We start from the raw sequence: 19,708 nt of genomic DNA on the forward strand, positions 1-19,708 counted from the left end.
TGCTTTTTGTGTGCTTTCAAGTCACTCTTTCTTTTTAGATGCTTGCTAATTCAACCATAAATTTATGGTTACGAATACCACCACTTTCTGCACTTTTATTTGGCTTCATCCACAATGCAAATACAAAACAGAACTTCAAAGTTGAGCAGAAATCCTTTTGCTTCATGATAGCCCAATTCCTTTCCACATTTCTTTTCAAGCATGCAGTGACAGGATTAGCTGGGGATTAATTACTTGAAACTCAACCTGCATCTCAGGTCACAATTTTCTCATATTTTCAGCCTTTAAAACTTTCGTATTAACCAAATATTTGTCATACAGACCAATACTTACAACAGATAAGATATTCTTCTTTCTACATAAACATCCTAGTTGGAGGTCTCAAAACCCAAACAAAAATCCTGCTTACTGTGCAAACTCCAATCCTCCCACCCCAAGTTACAGTCCTATTCCCAAATGGAAACCAGACTGCTTTTCAAAAATGTCACTTTTAAAGGCACAAAAAAGATATTTCAGAAAAGCAGTATTCTCTGCTTCCTGTATTGTCCCTTAAAGACAGCTGCTCTTGTGATAAAATATACTTACTCACTGGAGGGTAACCTAAACAGTCAATTTCAGTGCAATGTGATTTGATTTTTTTATTAACTTTTTCCATAAGAACGGTCATGGTCTGGGTTAAAATACGTATTGACTCAGAACTGACTGTAAAATTTGGTTAGCAGCACAGCAGGACTAGTCTAGGCTGGATGCTTCATAGAAGCCAGTCATTTGAAAAGAGTCTTTTTCAATACAAAGGGTCATCTAAACAATCACGGCATGCATGAAGATCATTCCTTAATTAAGATATCTCCTGCCACTGTTGTCCTAGTGTAAAGACCTTATTGTCATGGTAAGGACAAATGTTGCAATGTAAAGATATCTACAATTTCACTTTGACAAGTCATAAAAGCAAAAAATAAAAATGCCTATTTACTTATTACATTATTTTGCTTATAAATCTCTTCTTGTCCAGTTCATTTCTGCTGTAACACCAAAACAGAACAAAACCCCTCTCCTCTGCCATTAAATCTCACTTTCTACAAAAAATAATCTCAGGCCAAATAATATCTGGCAGTATCAAACTGAAAATAGTCTCAAGTGATTCTTGCAAATAGATTTAGGTTATCTATAACAAACTATTGGCCAGAAAAGACCATTATTATAACTTAAAATTGAAGGCAGTGTGATGCACGTGCCATAAAGGAGCAAAATTAACTGCACCACCTGCAGGGTACATTTTACTTGCTGCTCTGAGAATGAAAAAAGTCAAGAGCAGGAAAGAAGAGACAAAAAGAAAGGCAAACTGAGATGAACACAGAAGAGTAAATTAAACAATAAAGATGTCAAGATAAAGAAAGTATTAAAAGCAAGTGTTCAAGCATGTTCAAACAAAACACAGGTAATGCGTTAAATACTGTATAAAACCAAGCTATGCCAAATTCCCAGTGTCCCACTTGTGAGCTTTGCATTAAAATAAAAAACAGTGAGGAAGGTGCATGCTTCTTCAGGGAAATGCTTTCGAACTAAAAAACATACAGTGGAGTTGAGGCAAGAATAAGCAGGGTGAAAGCTTTCACGAGAGAGACTTTTGGTTGCGCAAGGGATGCAAGTTACTGGTATCATGTGTGGTTTTGCACTTTCACAAAAGATAAATATGATCTTGACACTGCATGGAAGGAGTCCTCCATGTTGAAATTTTATTGAATGTGAGAGACTCACTTGCAAAAATCTTTTCATGTCTGTATAAACACAGTTTAAACCTGTTAATAAATAGATACTACATAAATGCTCAAAATTATATACCTTTTCTCAACCATGTTCACTCATTATTAGCTTAGACCACTTACATAAATTACTCCAATAAAAACTTCTCTGCAAGCAGATAGGGGAGAACTAGTTGACACTTTTTAGCTCAAGTGACTGCCTTGTTTTTTTTACAGCAGCGTACTACAGAAATCTAGGAGCACGGACCAGCTTGCCTGAAGTGATTCCCTATGGAGCAGATACCCAACACATGCAGTTTGGAAGCAAATTATTACGATGCTCATCTATCCCATTCACATCAGTCTCTTGGCCCCTTCTCTCCCCAGGTCTGGGAGCAGCCATCAAGACGAGACAATTAAGTTCACCTTTTTTCTTTACATTAAGATTAGTGAATAGAATTTTTTTCTTATCTCCTTTTAAAAAACAGAGCTATCTAACAAGTCACTGCCTGTGCAATAGGTGGGGACAGAAATGGTGTGTTGCACTAGGACACTGTAGACATCTCCATCGGAAAACCAACTCGCCCACCCAGAACACAAACCCAACAAACTGCTGTATGTATCACACCACTGCCAAACTCCTCCCATGCCACCAGCACCTGACACTCACCACAAAAACACAGGGCTCGCTCCACCCGAATGCATCCTAGCGCTCGCTTTGGCACCACCTCCCTGGCCTAAATCTCCTCTACCTTCCTAGCTTACCTTTCCCTAGCCCCTCCAGTAAGCCTCATCTACACTGCTGCCACAGAGGAGTTGCTGCAAACTCCCAGTTTAGAAACCGAGTGATAGTGTCACCTGAAAGGAGATGCCCCAAGGCCAGTCAAAGGTTGCTGTGGGGTGGTCCTCCAGCAACAAGTCCCCCTCAACACTGCTCTGATGACGATGATTACATAAGGACCGAGTATTATCATTGCCAGAGCACACCGACTGGATTCTGATTATTGCCACTGCCATAGTAACACCAAAAATCTTCCATCTGCACTGAGGATCCAGCGCGGCTACAGCCATAGTTCCTTGCCTTCCTTGTGGGGGATTGCAGCACAGGCTTTCTGAAAGGACAGTGTCTCCTTCCAAGTCTGGTGGTGGTAGAGGAGACAAGTTTTACCAGTATAACTCATGGTCGAGTGCACCTTCCTGTCTTCATTAAGGGTTTGCACCAGTGCTGCTACCTTGGAAGTCTGCCATCAATAAGCAGGTCAAACCCCTTAGCCTGGGAAAAGCCTCTCTATTGTTTTCTGTCTCATGAACAATTCTTCAGTAACTATATATTTTTTTTGGAGAGCAGGGTGTTAGAAAACAATTGATACAAATAAAGAGCTCTCCTTCACCATGGAAAGTAAACTGTATGCTTAATAAGATGAAATAATTTGGTCTCTGTGGGCCAGAAAACAATAGCCTCATTGTTGCACTGATACCTTGCAAGTTATGTCCTCGCGTCACCCAAAGCAAACTGTAATAGGGACTGCTCCACAGCTCAGATTCCCTTTAAATCTCTTAGCTAACCTCTTTTACCTCTTCAGGTTTCCTTCCTTAGCACAGGCATGAATCAGTTGCTCCAGGAAACCTCAATTCCTTCAAAAAAAGTATCTTTTATGAGGCTGTACTCAATTCCCCTATGTTTCTTACAAATATCGCTAGCTTTTACTCTTTATACCAGGAGTTGAGAATGCATAATGAAGCAAATAATAACAACAAGTGTGACTGACTTACAAAGGAGCAAGAGCAAGTAGAACTTTGTCCCCCCTCTCTCTCCTAGCAGGACAAGAACCTGCTAATTACCTTATTACAGTGTCAGTGGAAAAAGGAGTGAACTTCAAAACAGCACAGTAGTCAACCCATTTCCTTTATAGGAAGAATGAAAAATAACACCAAACCTAAAACAAATCTCCCTCCTCAATTCCTCCTTTTGTTTACAGCAGGTTTGAGGGTACTCACACAGTGGCACAATAGTAAAGATCCCATACACATCTCCACACCTCAGGGCGTAAGCCCACCTTTAGTTCTCTAGCACCAAGAAACATTTCCTAGAGGCAAGCTACTACACAGTGCTCAGGATGATGTTTCTCACATCCTCCTTTTTGATCTGTCAAATAAAAGCCACCACAAGAAAAAAACATGCTAAACACTGTATTATTTTATTTTACTGCCACAGTTCCATACACATTTGCTCTCATTTTTATGGATCTTTCATCATTACTGATGCAGATAAATGGCCACTAGAATCAGCCAAACAAACCACGTAAGGCACAATGAAATATTCAACACATTCATTCACCTTCAAGATAAGGCAATAATAACAGAACACCTGAAACCAGAGTCTTTTCCCAGGTACGCTAAGTTATGCCACTGAAGTCAAATGGGTTTTAGCTGTTTAATTTGCTCCCTTCATCCTCAAAGGCTTATTCCATTACTGAAAAACTTACCACACCACTACACAACAGCAACAGCTAGTGATTTGCAAAATAACCAACACCATTCAGGCATCAGAGAGAGGGCAAGAAAGGAAGATTCCTCCATGGTGAGGCCCTTCCACAAGGAACATCCTCGGCGGCTACAATCCACTGTGAGCACAAGGCGCCCTTACCTGTGTGAGTGAGCATGTGCCGCTGCAGGGAATTTGCCCATGGAAAGACTCGCGGGCAGGGGATATTTTGCAGGCAGTCTGAGTAAGCGTTCCTCTTCCCTCTCAGCAGCTTATCCTTGGCGGTTTCCTTCTCATCCTCACTTGTTCCATTTCTGCCGCTTTCTTCCTTGAAACTGTCAGTGGACTGCAGAAACGGGCTAAATTTATTAGTGTCTGTGGTAGCCAGCATCTTCTCTATGCTGGCAAACTCCCCACTTGACTCCAGATCCACACCACTGCTAAGCTTAGGCTTATTTTTCGTTCCTTTCTTTCTACCTCTTTTCTTAGTCAGCCCAGCATCGGCAACGGGAGACTGCTCTGGATCGCACGCCTGAGTCGCGTCACTGGCCAGGCTGGAGTCTCTCTGAACGGCGGTCACGATTGTCACTTTTGCTTTGGCGTTCCCTGATTTGTCACACCCAGTGGAGCTGCTCACTGCCTTGGGGCTGGCGTCTGCAGCCTCCGTTTTCAGCAAAGCGGGAGCAGAAGACACAGATGAAATGATCTGCGCGATAGAAGCCAGCGGTGGCAGCTCTTTAGTTACTGGAGGCTTTGGCAAGAGAGGTGGCGGTGGTGGTTTAGGCCGCAAGGGTCTCAGCAAGGCAGAATTGCCAAGGAGAGCCGGGGAAATGATTGGGACAGTCAAATGCAATGAACCTTTCAGTGGCTGGGGATGGCTGACAGCCCTGTTTTTCTCTGAGTTCCCATTGGCACCAAAAACCAAAGGACACTGCAGACAGTTATAGGCTTTATCACTGTTCCCAGAAACAGACAACTCTGGATTCCTGGCTTCACACGGGACATCGTCTTTATCCTTCTTCAGGGCTTTGGGGATGGACAGGTCGATAGGCTCCATGGAACAGTCGTAGAGGGACAGGGGCGAAGAGCCAAACAGGTTCTCCTGCTTCACTTGCACAGCACTCAGGCTTTTGTTCTTCTGAGAGAAATCCAACGGCTCGTCAAAATCCATCGGGAAGTTGCCCGCAGGTTCAAGTTTGATGGGAACATGAGACGATGTCCCAAGCAAGAAGCCATTCTGTGGCTCCAGGAAAGGCGTCATGGGCTTGCGGTCCATGTAAGTGCTGTCGTCCAATAAAGGAGGGTCTGTCTGGCTTTCCTGGGCGCTGCAGTCCACCGCTAAGATGTAATTCTCAATCTCCCTTTCTTGCACATGCAAGTGCTGCTTGAGGATATGGTGAATGCAATTTCTCTTGGCCGAAAAGGCTGTGCCACACTCCTTGCACTCAAACGGCTTCTTCTTCTGGCAGCCACTGTGCGTCCTCATGTGAATGCGGAGGGCCCGGTAATGCTTCAGGTCCTCGCCACACAGCTTGCACACGGTGTCTGGGGAGCAGAAGGCATCCACCATCTCTGCAGCATTGCTGGTGACATATTCGATGTTTTTCTCTATATCCTTCCTGGTCACTTTGAGGTGCTTCTTCCGCAGGTGCCTCTCACAATTGGCTTTCACTGTGAACGGGTAGTGGCAGATTTTACAGATGTAAGGCCTCTCCCCGCTGTGTGTCCGCAGGTGCCGGATCAGCGCTGCCTTGTCAGCTGCGATGTAGTCACAGATGTTGCATTGGTAGGGGGAAATACCCAAGTGAGAACGGATGTGAGCTCTCAGGACACCAGAGAAGGCAAACACCTGGTCACAGAAACGGCAGGGGTACAAAACTTTCCTCATGGTTGGGGCTTTCTTGTTCGCTGCCCCTGCGATGATGGCTTTCAGGTCTCCTTCTGTGACCTCTTGCTTGATCTTGGCTTCCATACTCAGAGGCAGGAGAGCTTCGATGATGCTGTCCTGCTCCAGTTGTGTCTTCATCTCGTGCTGAGTTAAAGGCTCTACTTTGGGTTGGAGGAGCAACTGCGAGGAAGGACTCGATTTGGCTCCTGGCTGGGGGAGGTGAGAGTTGGAGGAGGACTCCACAGAGTTCTTGATCAACCTCAGAGGGGGAGGTGGGAGGCTTGGGCTGATGCAGCCAGGGGAGGCTTGCTGGGCACTGATAAGAGGAGGAGGTGTAGAGGTTGCAACAACTGTTCGGGGCGTTACCAAAGGCTTTGGCTTCAGCGGTGGCATATGCTTGAAAATGGACTGCACAGGGACAGAAGGTGCCTTAGAAAGTGGAGGAAGACTGATTTGAGGAGGAGCGGAAGAAGCCATCTTCAAGATCTGCTGAATGTCTGCCAGCTCAATGGCAGACTCATTGGAGATGGGTTTTACCACAATACTGCTGTCAGGCTGGATGATAAAACCCTTCTGGAAAGGCTGCAGTGAGAGAAGCTTTATGTTTTCTTTTGTAGGGGGAAGGACTGAAAACGACCCTCCCATAGAGGCAGCTTCCAGAGGAGAGAGGCTGAGCAGACCGGTGCTGCTGGGTTCCTGAGGTAGGTTACTCTTCAGTGCTCTGAGCCGCATTTCTTGGACCTCATCTTGTGTATTGTCCTCCTGCTTGACAGGCTTGATGTCTTTGGTGTACTGTAGGCCCAAGGATGCCATGAAGGCTTTCTGGTCTGGGTTCTCGCCAGGTGGGGTTGTGGACTGTGGCTTGTGCTTGTCTTTTCCCTGATCCATCACATGAGTTTCTGTGTGCAGTTTGAGCGCCGAAAGCATGGGGAATGCCTTGTTACACGTCTCGCAAATAAATCGATGGAAGTCACTGATGCACCTTCGCAAATTTGTTTCGCACCAGACCTGCAAGATATGCAAAAATATTTAGAGTAGACGTCTCAAACTGGAAAGGCATCACATCCTGCTGCAAAACAAAACCAGTTCACTCTCTCTTCCACTGCTGAAGTTAAGGAGATTAGAGCAACCACCACCCACCTGGCGTGGAGATAGTCCTGCTCCTGCCTTTAGTCACCTAAGTGGTGTATCTGAATTAGGGGCTGACTCTTCAAAAGTTCCCTTCTATCAGGGCAAATTCCTTCAGAGAGTTATTAAGACTCTCAAATATTTTCCATCCTGAACTTCCCTTTCAGAAACCTCTCTCACTTCACTGACAAGACGGGAGCCACAGTAGACTATACAGCAAATGTCAGTAAGCTGGGCAGTAAGGCTACCTCCTTCAGCTTTATTACTACAAAGAAGCTAGGAGAAGAGGAAAAAAAGGCATCCAAGAAGGCAGAACAACATAAACCAACCAAAACAATACGCCCCAAAAGCAAATCAATGAAATGCAGAGCCCAAAGCAGAAAGGCTTTTGGTTAGTAGAGTGTGATTACATTTATTCTCCTAAGAAAAATACTAAGCTCACAAATGGATTTTATATCTGTCCCTGAAAACAATCATGAATCCAAATGCTGTTATTTAAGTGCTACCCGGATAGCTCACATGTTACAAAGGTTCAACCTCAAAGAAGAGCACAAGTGATAAATTAAGTAGGGAGCTGGTAAGATCTTTATATACTCTACATACTTTGTTCATATATTTCATAGGTCTTGTCTCAAAGTGCAAGCAAAATTATTACAAAAGGAAAGTCCCAACATTTATAACTTTAATTGTCTGCCATTAATTACAAAATAAATGAAACCAAATTGTTTTAAAAGTTCTCTCTTCTCCTGATTTTATAATTTTTACACCAACACTCTACGAGAGTTACAGAATGACCTACATGCTCATGCTCCCCTGGACCAGCAGCAAATTTCAGGTCTACCACCTTGCAGCCAGAAGAGCTGGAAATCAGTGCTTTAATCCCAGTAGAACAAGGAAAGTGCAGACACTGAATAAGCATGGTCCTGCCAGACTGTGCTGTTGATTTATTTATTTATTTATTTGAAACAGATAAGCAGCTTCATCCAGACTCAAACTAAGGCAGGCAAGGTTTGACAGAGGGAGGATTAATACGATTTAACAGAAAGCTTTATGGCTCTCAGAAAAATATTTACAGACTACCTCCCTGCCTTTCCCCAGCCACTGCTCCTCAAAGGTGCAAAATCTTCAGACATAAGGAACACAGTTGAAAGATGCCTGGGAGCGTTCTGTGAAGAAATCACTGAAGGTGTCACTAGTAAGTAAGGTGACTTCCTGAAGGTTTTTGTGATAAAATCTTTCAGACCACAACTACATCCTTGTTGCAGTAAATTAAAATAAATAATGTCTTCCTTACCATGTGTCCTTCATATTGATTTTAAATGTGGGATGGCTTTGGGAAGGAGAGAACTAATGGTCAGGCTGAAAGGTGCTAGGATCTAATGTCACCAAAGTTTTCCTTTAGAATTTTTTCATAGATCTTTATACCAATAGTTATCCACTGGAATGCTGAAAAAACCTCACCACAATATTATTTAGATGAAAGAAAGAAAACGAAAAGGCAGAAAGTGTTTGAAGCCTGCACAGACAGTGGTAATGTGCTTTTCACAAAATATTCTACACCTAGACTCTGCCTCATCAAGGACAAATCTTTCAATGAATTCAGAAGATATGCACTGTATCAGGTGGAACCTTAAGCTAGGAAGAACAGAGAGTACCTGAGAAATGCGGGGGAACTTCCTACAGGAGAAGTCTGTGAATCCCAAGTCGTGGAAGCCTGCTGGTATCGAAGGGTTGTTCTGAATGAAAGGCTTTCCCATGGGATCTCTGGGAAGCTGCTTGTGGATAACTGCATTATGGCGCAGTAAGCCCCGATGAGTACGAAAGGTAATACAACAGATGTCACACCTGGAAAGGAATGGAGTAAAACAGAAATGACTGACTGCTGCAAGCTTAAGAACTAGCATTTTTCTTGCATTAGGACAGCCTCCTTCCTCTTGCCCCATGATACTAAGAACCTGCTAAATGCAAAACAAAGCCACGGCGTGTCAAAACCCTATCACCACAGAAAGGCCATTTCAATCACAGTCACTTTCTACCAGTTTCTGGCTATTAAGTTTACTGATAGTTTAAAGAATATAGCACATGAGAACTGAGCACCCCACGTGGGCAGATGGCAAAGTGGCAGCTGAGACCACGGCCTTCCGAAAACCTTCCCATTGTCTGACATAAAATATTTCAATGACTTCACACCATTTCATTTTTACTAAAAGGTACTATTAAAAGACATTTTAAAAAATCAGCGACAAGGAGAGGCTAAATGGGACCTAAGTAGCAAGCAGCTGCAAATGTATAAACAGCACCTTTTTAAACTATGGCTTAAAACATACTACTGCAGACCACTCAAATACCCATGTATGAATTTTCTCTGCAACTGCCTTTCCATAAACTTTCACTGATTTTTCTCAAAGCTAGTATAAGAAATATACGGCTTTAAAATAAAAATTAGAGCTCCTTGAAGGGGAGTAGGGTCAGAGGAGAAAGACCTGAAAGAGGTTCAAGACTTCCGACACTCATATAACCCCTTCACAGCCAGTGTGCCCCAAAGAAAAATGCAGAAGCAACATCTTTTCCTACCCACACTTTATTGATATGATTTCTTCTTTTTCTTTAGTTCTCAAGTCTCAAATTCAGCTAAACAGAAGTTTCTCACATAAAGTAGACTTGAGTTAAACAATCAAAGATATTGGAAATGCAGCTATGCTGCAGGCAGTAAGGATTATGCAGCAACATTCGGCCAACACATCAACAAAGCAGCCTACTGCCTTTTAAATATCTGGGATTTGAGCTCCGCAGCATGACAGGTCACATCTACTCTGCATTCAACAAGTGACACACAGTTTCACTCAACATGGTTCCTTGTGGTTACAGCTCCGGCTCGCAACAAAAGCATGGGTTTCACAGAAGCAAACACCAGTGAATGTGAAGCAGATTTTGTCAGTGGGAACATTAGACGCACTAGGACTTTTTCACGTCTCCCCCTGCCCCAGTCCTCCTCATACTGTCTTCGCCCTCCACACAAGGAAAAGGACATGTGCCTACTCATTAAAAAAACATCCTGCAATTAGAAATGACTTCTGACAGAATCCTGAAACCACTCCCTCCCTGTCCTGTCCCTAACAAACTCCCATTGTTGTTCTTTTTATCACTATATAAACTTCCACAGACCTTTTTTATTCCCTGAAAATGAAGAGATAACCAAGTCACCCACAAAGCGACTGAACTCGGTCTCTGAGCGGTGAAAGAAGCAAGTGTGAAGTCAATGTAACACAGCCTTTGTTATCACAGTACCCAGAACACTGGGACATAAATATTATGTGCTGGAGGTTTAATCTGTTTTATCTCCTCTGTCAATTCAGTTGAATCCTACCTTTACAATTATTGCCAGCGTAGTCCCTGCATTCCATTAAATACCAAACCAATGCTATTTACAAAGCAAACGTTTACTTAAAGAGGTCTGCTAAATATGACAACAATCTCCAGGAAGGTGGGAATGCCAACACGTAGTGCTCCTCCAGCATCAGGATCTACAGCTCTCCTCCAGCTCACTTGGCAGCACCCACTCCGTGATGCAAAGCTTTCATCTTCAGCAAAAACAAAAACACACAACCACCAAAACCGCTGGGGGAAGGAGGGCATTAAAGGGTTAGAGCAGTCACCTGAAGAACTGGAAGGCTACTGAAATAAAATTCTTTTTTAGAGGTGATGAAAACGCCTTGTGTGAAACCAAGCAGTGCTTCTGGCACGCTCCTCCTGGTACGTCAGCGTACAGACAACACGGGTTTGCAAGCGATGCTCCTGCACCACCCGGAGCATCGCCCGCGGTCTGTGGGGCTGCAGAGGGACACAGACCCTCGCCTTGGGGCGTCTCGAGGCAGCTCCAGGGTCCCCGATGTGCCAGGCCTCCCCCGGAGCAGCAACCCAACGCAGCAGACATACTCCCTCATGTGTGACGGGACAGGCACAGCTACCACTGATGGGACCACAGAGCTACTGGGAGAGCTGGTGCCTGCCACGGTACTGCCAGGATTTGGGCTGAGCAGGAACCGGTGCTCCAGGGCAAGCAGGCAGCCCCCCCAGGCAGCGGGGAGGTACGGCCGCCTCCATCTTACACTCCCTCACCTCCATCAGCTGTGTGACACGCTGATTTTAAGCACTGGTTTATTTAGGGCTCCCATCAAAAGCTGCACTTGAGTAAATCTTTCAGGGCAGAGACCCGTGTGAAAGTCCTTCAAAGTACACCTGTAGCAACTACTATGCCTCAGGACAGTAAAAATTTGCAATTTAAAAATGGTGTTTGCCATGCAAAGGGAACCGCCTCCCCTCCCCCAAAAGTAATATATCTTGAAAAAGGAATATGTACTTTCTCTCTTTTGTAATGCATAGAATTAAACACCTCTGTCTATTTTTCTCTTTCCTCCTTAGTCTTCTCTTATTTGCCCTGCTGTGAGTGAAGAAGCAGCAAGCAAAAAGAGAAGTTGGGAAAAAGATTAAGCTCTTTTTCCATTCAGTCAAACAGAAGCTCCTGGCTGAAAAAAAAAAAAAAGAAACATCCAGATACATCATGCCTGTCATCAAAAGATGCAGGCACTTCAGGGCACATAAACGCACCGCACCCTGGCTCAGCACCTTCCCCTCCTGTCACAGTTTACAGATCACAGGGGAGCACGGGACTCCAGTGGACGCCCTCCCTTCCTCCCCGGTCCAGGCACACCTGTAAAGGCAGCTGCAGCTCAGAAAGCTGGAATAAAACCAGCCTGAGAAAAGCCCTCCCTGGGAGACGTGTGGCACAGCCTGGCCGGGGCTGGCTCCCCAAGGACAAGGGAGGTCATCGCAAAGCCGTTCCTGGTGCTGAGGGCTGCCACCGCGCCGCCGGCTCGGGAGGGCTCTCGGGCTCTGCAGACCTCACTTGGGCTTGTCAGTCTTCGCGGAGGATTCAAGCTATTTAAAACACATGGCCCGTTTGCCCCAGTGTATGCACAGCGGTTTTGTCGTGTGGGTTTTTGTTGAGCTCCCTCCCCCTCACCTCAAGTCGGAAGGGAGTCCGAGTTTCTCCCAGATGCCACGACTTGAGCTTTGAATTCAGTCAGCAGTGCAGATGCAGATAAGGATGTGTACCACCTCCAAGAAAAACTTACAGGTACTAAGCTTCAAAACCTAACTAGTTAAGGCAAGCATCATGCTGCATTGACTAAGACTTGTGTTAATTTAAAATGGAGTAAGCCGCCATGCTTAACAACACATTAACTGGAAACATTTATTTTTTTTAAGGAATCCTAACCATTAGTTCCTCTGTTTTGTCATCAGTACTATTTTCCATCTTGAGGTAGTGCCAATGCTTACAGCATTTTTAAATCTAAAAACACAGTTTAAGAAGGACAAGAGCAAGGAATCCTAGGTCATATGAACATTTTTTCATTTTGCTTAAACTGCTTTAAAAAAAGTTAAATAATTGTGGAAAGTCTGAAAAGTCCAGCATATCAAATAAAGCATCTGAAACATATGGTAATACTTTGCTCATGATGAACTTTAAAAAAAAAAAAAAAGGGGGGGGGGGGGGGGGGAAGCAAAAAAAAATCCTCTCCTTACAATTTCACAAGTCTGCTCATGTGTCCTGCCAAGTCAAACACCGATGGTATGGCCGCAGAGAACAGAGATGGGAACAGGTTCTGAGGTTGTTAGCAGAACAGGCAGAGCAATGGCTCAACACCTGAGTGGAGATAAAAGTACTCTACTTACAAGGTAAGTTTCCAGATGTAGCAAATAAAAGCTGCTGTGTTATCATGTGATTGCTAGTCTTGGCCACAGTTTTCCATTCTTCTATAAATACGATTACAGAGCAGAGAGAAGAAAGCTGTTCAGTTCCAAGCACAGAGATTCAATTATAAGTAAAAAGGAAAAACTGCTTTTAGCAGCTAAGACCACGTTAAAATGAGCTTCATTCTCAATTGCCTTTACGTTTCGGAGCCATTCGTACCTGTACAATGAGAATGTAATACTAGAGCTCTGGCTCGCTGGCAGATGTGTACAAAGCAAGTGGGTGAGAAGAGAAAATGGCTAGAACACCAAAGCAGAACTGAAATATAACTGTGTGACAACAGTGCAATGACCAGGCTGACCTTGGTGCTCAGGCCACATATCACATCAGGTGAGTCTGTTTAATTATTACTACACCAGTGCACCTTTCTAGGTTTGGGTTTTATTGTTTGGGGTTTTTTTTTTGTTGTTTTTTGGGTTTTTTTTAAATGTAGACAAGGTCTCTGTGTAAAAACACACTATTAAAAAGCTTTCTACTAAAATAAGTCAGTATTCTTGAAATCTGTAATGCTAATTAGGATATAAAGGCATTTTAACAGGCTTTAAGAAATAGTCGATGCTTTGTGCACCTTTTTCAAGGCAAAGCCAGGATTTGCTACATTTATGACAAGCAGCACCTATGCAGGAAAAGTTTACATAAGTGATGCCTGTTGCCTTGCATTACAGCCTCTTCTGAGCCAATTCCAATTTGTCAGCAATGGAAATAGCCTTTTTTCTTTAAGAAAATGAAAGACATTTTAGAAAGGAAATGCAGAGTAAAATTTAAGCAAAAATTAATCAGCCTTGATTTGGTTAAGGGTAATGCAGTCAAACACTCAATCCTTCTAAATTTTCTGTGCCAGTAGTCAAGATGCAAATGCTAAATATTTATATCCATCATTCTGTTACCAAGAAATTAAAGAAACACTATGCTCTGCATTACCTGAGATTGACAGTGGGAAAGTGACATTTAGCATTCTTCTACTTACACTTCTGAAGCCACACAAGAGTAGACCAAAACCTGAAGTTTTCACCCATACAGCTCACTAACACTACGTTGCCCATGATGTGGATCTCAACAAACAAAACCAGTGTTAATTTCCAGGCCTTATCTAAAATAAAAAGCTTGGTACAATTTTGTTCCTTTCCTGTCTGTGCTCTTTAACAACTGCTACAAACAGAAGCAAGGAAAACAAAACAAGAATGAAGCATATCCTGAGACAGAAGTCATTAATACAGTTATGTTATTAAGTCATCTAACTCCTCCCACTGAAATCCTTAATACATACCATATATAAATTTCTACCCTTGTTGTTATTATTAACCTTTCTGTCTCACATTATTTACAGAATTAATGTGGCTCTTCTTACAAGCAAAGAAAATCCTATGCTGCCCTAAAAATAAAACTGGACAGAAGAGAAAGATGGGCGATTCCCTGCTGTTGACTCATGTCCGCACCAGGGACGGGAGCAGGCTCCCTGCCTCCGCACCAGTAACGTGCTGCAGAGGAGGCTGACAAGGAGAGACAATGGGTTTAAACATAGGGGCTTCCACCACCTATGACAGAAAAACTAGCAGGTTACAGACATACTCGTCCCCTTCAGGAAAGGATTCCCTTGCTTCTCTCTCACTTCTTTTGGGGGAAGGCAAAGGGAGGGATATGAGAGAGAGCAAATCGTTTTCTGCTCCTGTTCAACCCCACCCAGGTCCAGATACTCATCTCCCTTTGCATGAAAAACCCTTCCCGGCCTCCACACCCAGGGCACTGGGAAATAACATCCAACAGCTGCACTAATCTCCCCTGCTTGCTGCAGACCAGTGATGGAAAAGCAGCAGTGCCACAGACGCCGCTCCTGCCTCCCTCCCGGGGATCCCTGTGCGTCCTCCCGCTGTCCTGCGATGACCGTTCCTGCCTCCTTCCCCCGCAGCATCACGGCGTGTCTGACCCCAAAGGACCTGCTGCTCTCCCCTTTCCACCTCGCCCAATGCTCTGGGTCAGTGCTGAAACTGCCAGCGGCACAGTAGCGCCGGGATCCAACTCCCTGCCAGGCGCGACGGGCGGGAGAGGCTCCCCTCCCCTTTCCCAGCACAGAGGAGGACGGAGGCAGCTCACCAGAAGTTCAGTGCACGTTGCTTCACCTCGTCAGCAAAGGCAGGATTTTTCTTTTAACTTTTCCTCCCTCCCACCTCCCCACAGGATGTCCAACTTTGTTACCGAGGTGTCCTGTCGCTCCCTTTAATCCTCTCCCCCAAAGAAGCCACCCTTGGGTGCAGCAAAGGCTGAAACCACTCTGCCAGCCCTTCTATTAATAGAGGGATGCACAATGCTGTGTGCATTCCTGCAGCCGTGCTGTGGTCCCGGCGAGAAAAGTATCGTGCAGGAGCCAGGGTAGATCCGATATAAACCAGCATGATGTTGTCCTTCAGAAACTTGTCGGCATGCTGCAGGGCCAGTGTCAGTACCAGCGTATTGTGACTCCCTCAGTCAGAGTAACTCAAGGGAAGTTAACCACTGCAAGGTTTAATAAAAAGGCACAAGCCAGCCTGTGCCATTTTTAAACTTTTTCTGTGTGTAAGCAAAGAAAAATCAGGAAAAAAGATTTCACTTCTACCCAACACAGTAATGAAATGTACCAGAAACACTTCAACAGTGCTGGACTTAAATATCTCTGCCCCAGTGGACCAGTAGCTTACTCTACCATTTACTTCAACAGAATTAACATGCAAGGAAGAACAAATAAAGGGAAAATGGGAGATGGCCTGCAGACACTTGCACAAAGTCATGAATTTTTTCCTAATGACCTTTTTGCTTAATAAAAGTTTTAAAAACCAGAAGTATCAAGAACTTGGCTGGACAGCATCATGGAGCAAGACCTGAAGATCAACATAAATAACAATGAAAGGTTTAATAATTAGGGCAAGCATACCTTGGGAAAAATAAAAAGATATGAGCAGTACAGTTCTCTACAGCTACTATAATTGGAAGTTGCACAGCATCCAGAATAGAGGTCATTATTTGTGCACACAAACTCACGTGGACCTTCAGGTATTCTTTCAGGGTAAGAAAAGGAAAGCTATTCCTGCCTTCTAAAACATCTTTCAAATATGGAAGCCAAGTACTTGTGTAGTTTTGAAATTAATGGCAAGGAGTTAAAAAAAAAAAATCTACGTGTCTACCATTTAAAAAGCAACACTGCTTTTCACAAGTAACATAAGAAGAAACACATCTACAGGCACTTGTCTGTCCTATAACCATCCACTGATGACAACAGGGCTCACAAATAGGTGCAGCCAAATCTGGACTAAACACCCTTGCCCTTATCTACATTCACAGGTAAGCTATGCTCAGCATGCAGACGTGACGGCTAACACAATAAGCAGCAGCCAGTGTTTTGAGAGAGCCTGTGTATAAACAAACCCTAGTCATCAGGATCAGGCAGGCATGCTAATAACCTGTTTTGGCTCAGCACTCTTTCCCTCCTGTATTCCCTTTTACGAGAAGCTTTCCTCTACAGTCAGCTTTGCATTTTACCCACTTTCTATTCTTGCAACCGAGCTAAGATACTCAATACCATGTGACACACCACACAGTTTCACATGAGAGCGTCATTCCCTGTGTCCATTCACCATCTGATATTTTTACCCGGCTGCTCTGGATTCCCAGTCTCCTCGCACAATGAGCTCCCTGATGTGAGCTGACCACTTCTAGGCCAGCATCGGACTCGCGCTGCTCCTCAGATGTTTCCCATCTCTCTTTCCTGAACAGAAACTTCAGAAAGCACTTAAAATGCAGTTCTGGTCTGCTTTTGCAAAACAGCATACAGACAGATGCTCAACCCACTGATTTTACTTCCCCATTTTCTCAGTAAAAGGATGCATTCACCAGCTTGCTTGCATACCCTCTCCTCTGCCTTATCAACATTAAGAGTTGCATCGTACCACAGCATATTTTTGGTCATAGCATTTACCAGAGCTGGATTTTATCATCACCAGCTGGTTCATGGAATTGCTCCTGCACTGAAAATGCTGCCAACAGAGATAAGGATTCGGTTCCTACTTCCAATCAGCAAGACACTGAGCAAGCAGCTTGCACAGCAGAGCAGAGTAGGAGGCTCAGCCAAATCAGCAATGCCACGCAACTGACCCTAGTGCACCTCCATCCTTGGCTATTACAAGTCCTATGGCATTGACTCTTGTTAGTACTCAGTAATCCTAGCAGCAGTTCCTACCTAAACTACCCCTCCTGGTACAATCTCAAACAATGACTAAGAAGGGAAATATTTGGGCCAAAGTATAGTGTGCCAAAACCAAAGGTCAAGGAGGTCCATGAACATGTCTATGCTGGAATGCTCTCCATCTCTCTCTCAGTACTCAACAATCGTGTAGGATACAACCACCTCAGAATTATCCACCTGCATTAAAAGAGCGTAACATTTCATATTTTGAAGCACTAACAAGGAATGAGGCTTGTCTATGTGCACACCAACAGTTGTGACAGAGATGGAAAAGTAGTATGAAATTTCACAATGCTGCCATGAAGAGTACGAGTCAGTCGTACTTCAAGTTGCTTCCAGTAACAGTAGTGTCAACTACTAGGAAAAAACTTCCTCTCCCCACCAGGAACATGTAGTTTTGTCTTACAAGTAATATAAATTGCAAACAGCATTTGGTTTTCAAGCACATTCATTCCTGTAAGTTTGCAATGTTACTAACACCCTCTTCCCATGAAAGGCTGACTATGTGTAGAACTCAACGTGCTTCACAAAAATTAAGTCAGCAGGATTATCCCCTACTATATAAGGAGAGAAAAGGTAGTGAATTCCTGAAGTTGCTTAAGTAGGCACTGGCAAAAACAAGAATGAAACTTAAGGGGCTTTTTCTGTTTGTTTTGGTTTTTTTTTTGGTTGGTTGATTGGGTTTTTTGTTTGTTTGTTTGGTTGGTTTTTTTTTGTTGTTGTTGTTGTTGTTTTGGTTTTGTTTTGTTTTTTCTGTTTCATCCTGTACAATGTACTTTTACTCACTGCTGCTCCATACACAACTTAGTCTTGTACTAGTCTTTTGTACTGCTGCTAATGATTGGAATCATCTCTGTACACTTTAAATCCACATTAATTTATTTTCCTGGCTGTTTTAACTCCCCAAAGCCAACATGCAGAACTACTCTGAAGAACAGTAACTGGGCAATAAACACGCAATATTCTCAGTAGCTGGAATAATTTTGACTCAAACCCCACTTCATTCTGTCTTTATTTAAACGGGGCTGCTCATGTGCATTGGCTAAGATGATTTAAGACTGGGACATAGGTCCAAGTGCCGTGCAGTGTCCCACCACCTGACTGCATGCACTGAAGAACAGGGATGTGCTGGCAAAGGGGGAAACATGGTGACCAGCCCAACTGAATCGCTAGCTGCACGTGCATCTTGTGAAACAATTTATCCAGAGTCCAGGAGACCATTCCTACTGCTTTTAAGCTGTCCACTCCCTCTGAGTGAAGCTAGGTAACACCAAGACACAATGACAGCATTTTCCACCTGGGAGCGTATTCAGAAGCAAGAGCTCACAGCGGTTACCCTGGCAAAACTGGAGGCAAATGACAACAGACACCAAGGCTCAGGGTGTCCTGACACTTTCCATTCCAGGCCCTGAGCTCTTCTGTTGCTACTCCTGTTACTGATCTAACTGTTCAAAACAACAGCGTTCCACGGTGGCGTTCAACCTCTAGCCAATTTGACTTTACAAGTTTCAGCAAAACCTGGGTAGGCTGTTTTGAAGAACAAGGTAGACTATGAATGGCTTTTGGTTTTCTTGTTTGGAAGTTCTACAGAAGCACATTACCCTGGGGCAAGAGAACTGCTTTTGCCGTCCTTCTGAAAGTATGCCTGGGATTTGGCAAGTTACAAAGCTTAATATATTATATCACTGTTTGGACATGCTCTGTAAAAGGTCAAAAAACTTAATCTACCCTGAATCCATTCATGTCAACAGACATCTACTGATTCTGGTCACCAGGTCAGCTCAGTGGCTGAGGCAGACAGTGTCTTTCACACTCCTCAATGTCTATTTCTTGTCTCCTATAAAAAAAATAGCAAAAATAAATCCCATAACTGAAAGCAATGTCACACTGAACCATATGTGAATAGAGAATCCTCACAACACTCATTAAGATCCAAGCTTTTACCATGTTCTAATTGCACAACTGTCCTTGCTGAGAACTGATGTTGAAACACGTCTCTAGGAAAGGAGGTAGCTGCAATGCCATCACCACCTCCCTCCTCTCCTCATGGGAGGATACACAGGCATGAGAGGAAGCATAAATGTCTCCTTACTGCTGTGCAGGAGGAAAAGTTGAAAAACCTTTAGCTGTTGGTACAGAGTACTGCAAGAAGCCTCCTGGAGGAGAAGGAGAGGAGATATACAGGGTATGCTCTGGTTACAGTGAAAGCCAACAGAGGAATTTTATAGCACATGTACTTTTTTAAAAGCCACACGTTTTACTTTAAGCCTGTTCCATCGTACTTGCCAAAGGAAAGAGGAGAAACCTCACATAGTGCCTTGAGAGGTTTCTCCCCAGGAAATCCTCACCTCTCCTTTGCTTGCACTGCTGACGTTGCTCGGAGTTGTCTGTCAGGCGACCTTTATAAGCACATTACCATGTTTGACAGCACCCCTCC

At 43.9% G+C, this 19,708-nt stretch overlaps 1 protein-coding gene across 2 annotated transcripts in view; it reads right to left on the bottom strand.

The window, feature by feature from the left end:
* The window catches only part of RREB1 (ras responsive element binding protein 1), a 126,283-nt gene that overhangs the window by 17,452 nt on the left and 89,123 nt on the right, over positions 1 to 19,708 (bottom strand). For both annotated transcript variants that reach the window (XM_032991900.2, XM_032991901.2), the window contains exons 8-9: positions 8,899 to 9,088; positions 4,390 to 7,123 (exon numbers count right to left, since the gene is read on the bottom strand). In XM_032991900.2, the coding sequence (XP_032847791.2) occupies positions 4,390 to 7,123; positions 8,899 to 9,088 (2,924 nt within the window). The remainder of the gene's footprint in view (positions 1 to 4,389; positions 7,124 to 8,898; positions 9,089 to 19,708) is intronic.

Source organism: Tyto alba, unplaced genomic scaffold (genome assembly GCF_018691265.1).
Source record: "Tyto alba isolate M040663 unplaced genomic scaffold, T.alba_DEE_v4.0 Super-Scaffold_48, whole genome shotgun sequence".
Taxonomy (NCBI): domain Eukaryota; kingdom Metazoa; phylum Chordata; class Aves; order Strigiformes; family Tytonidae; genus Tyto; species Tyto alba.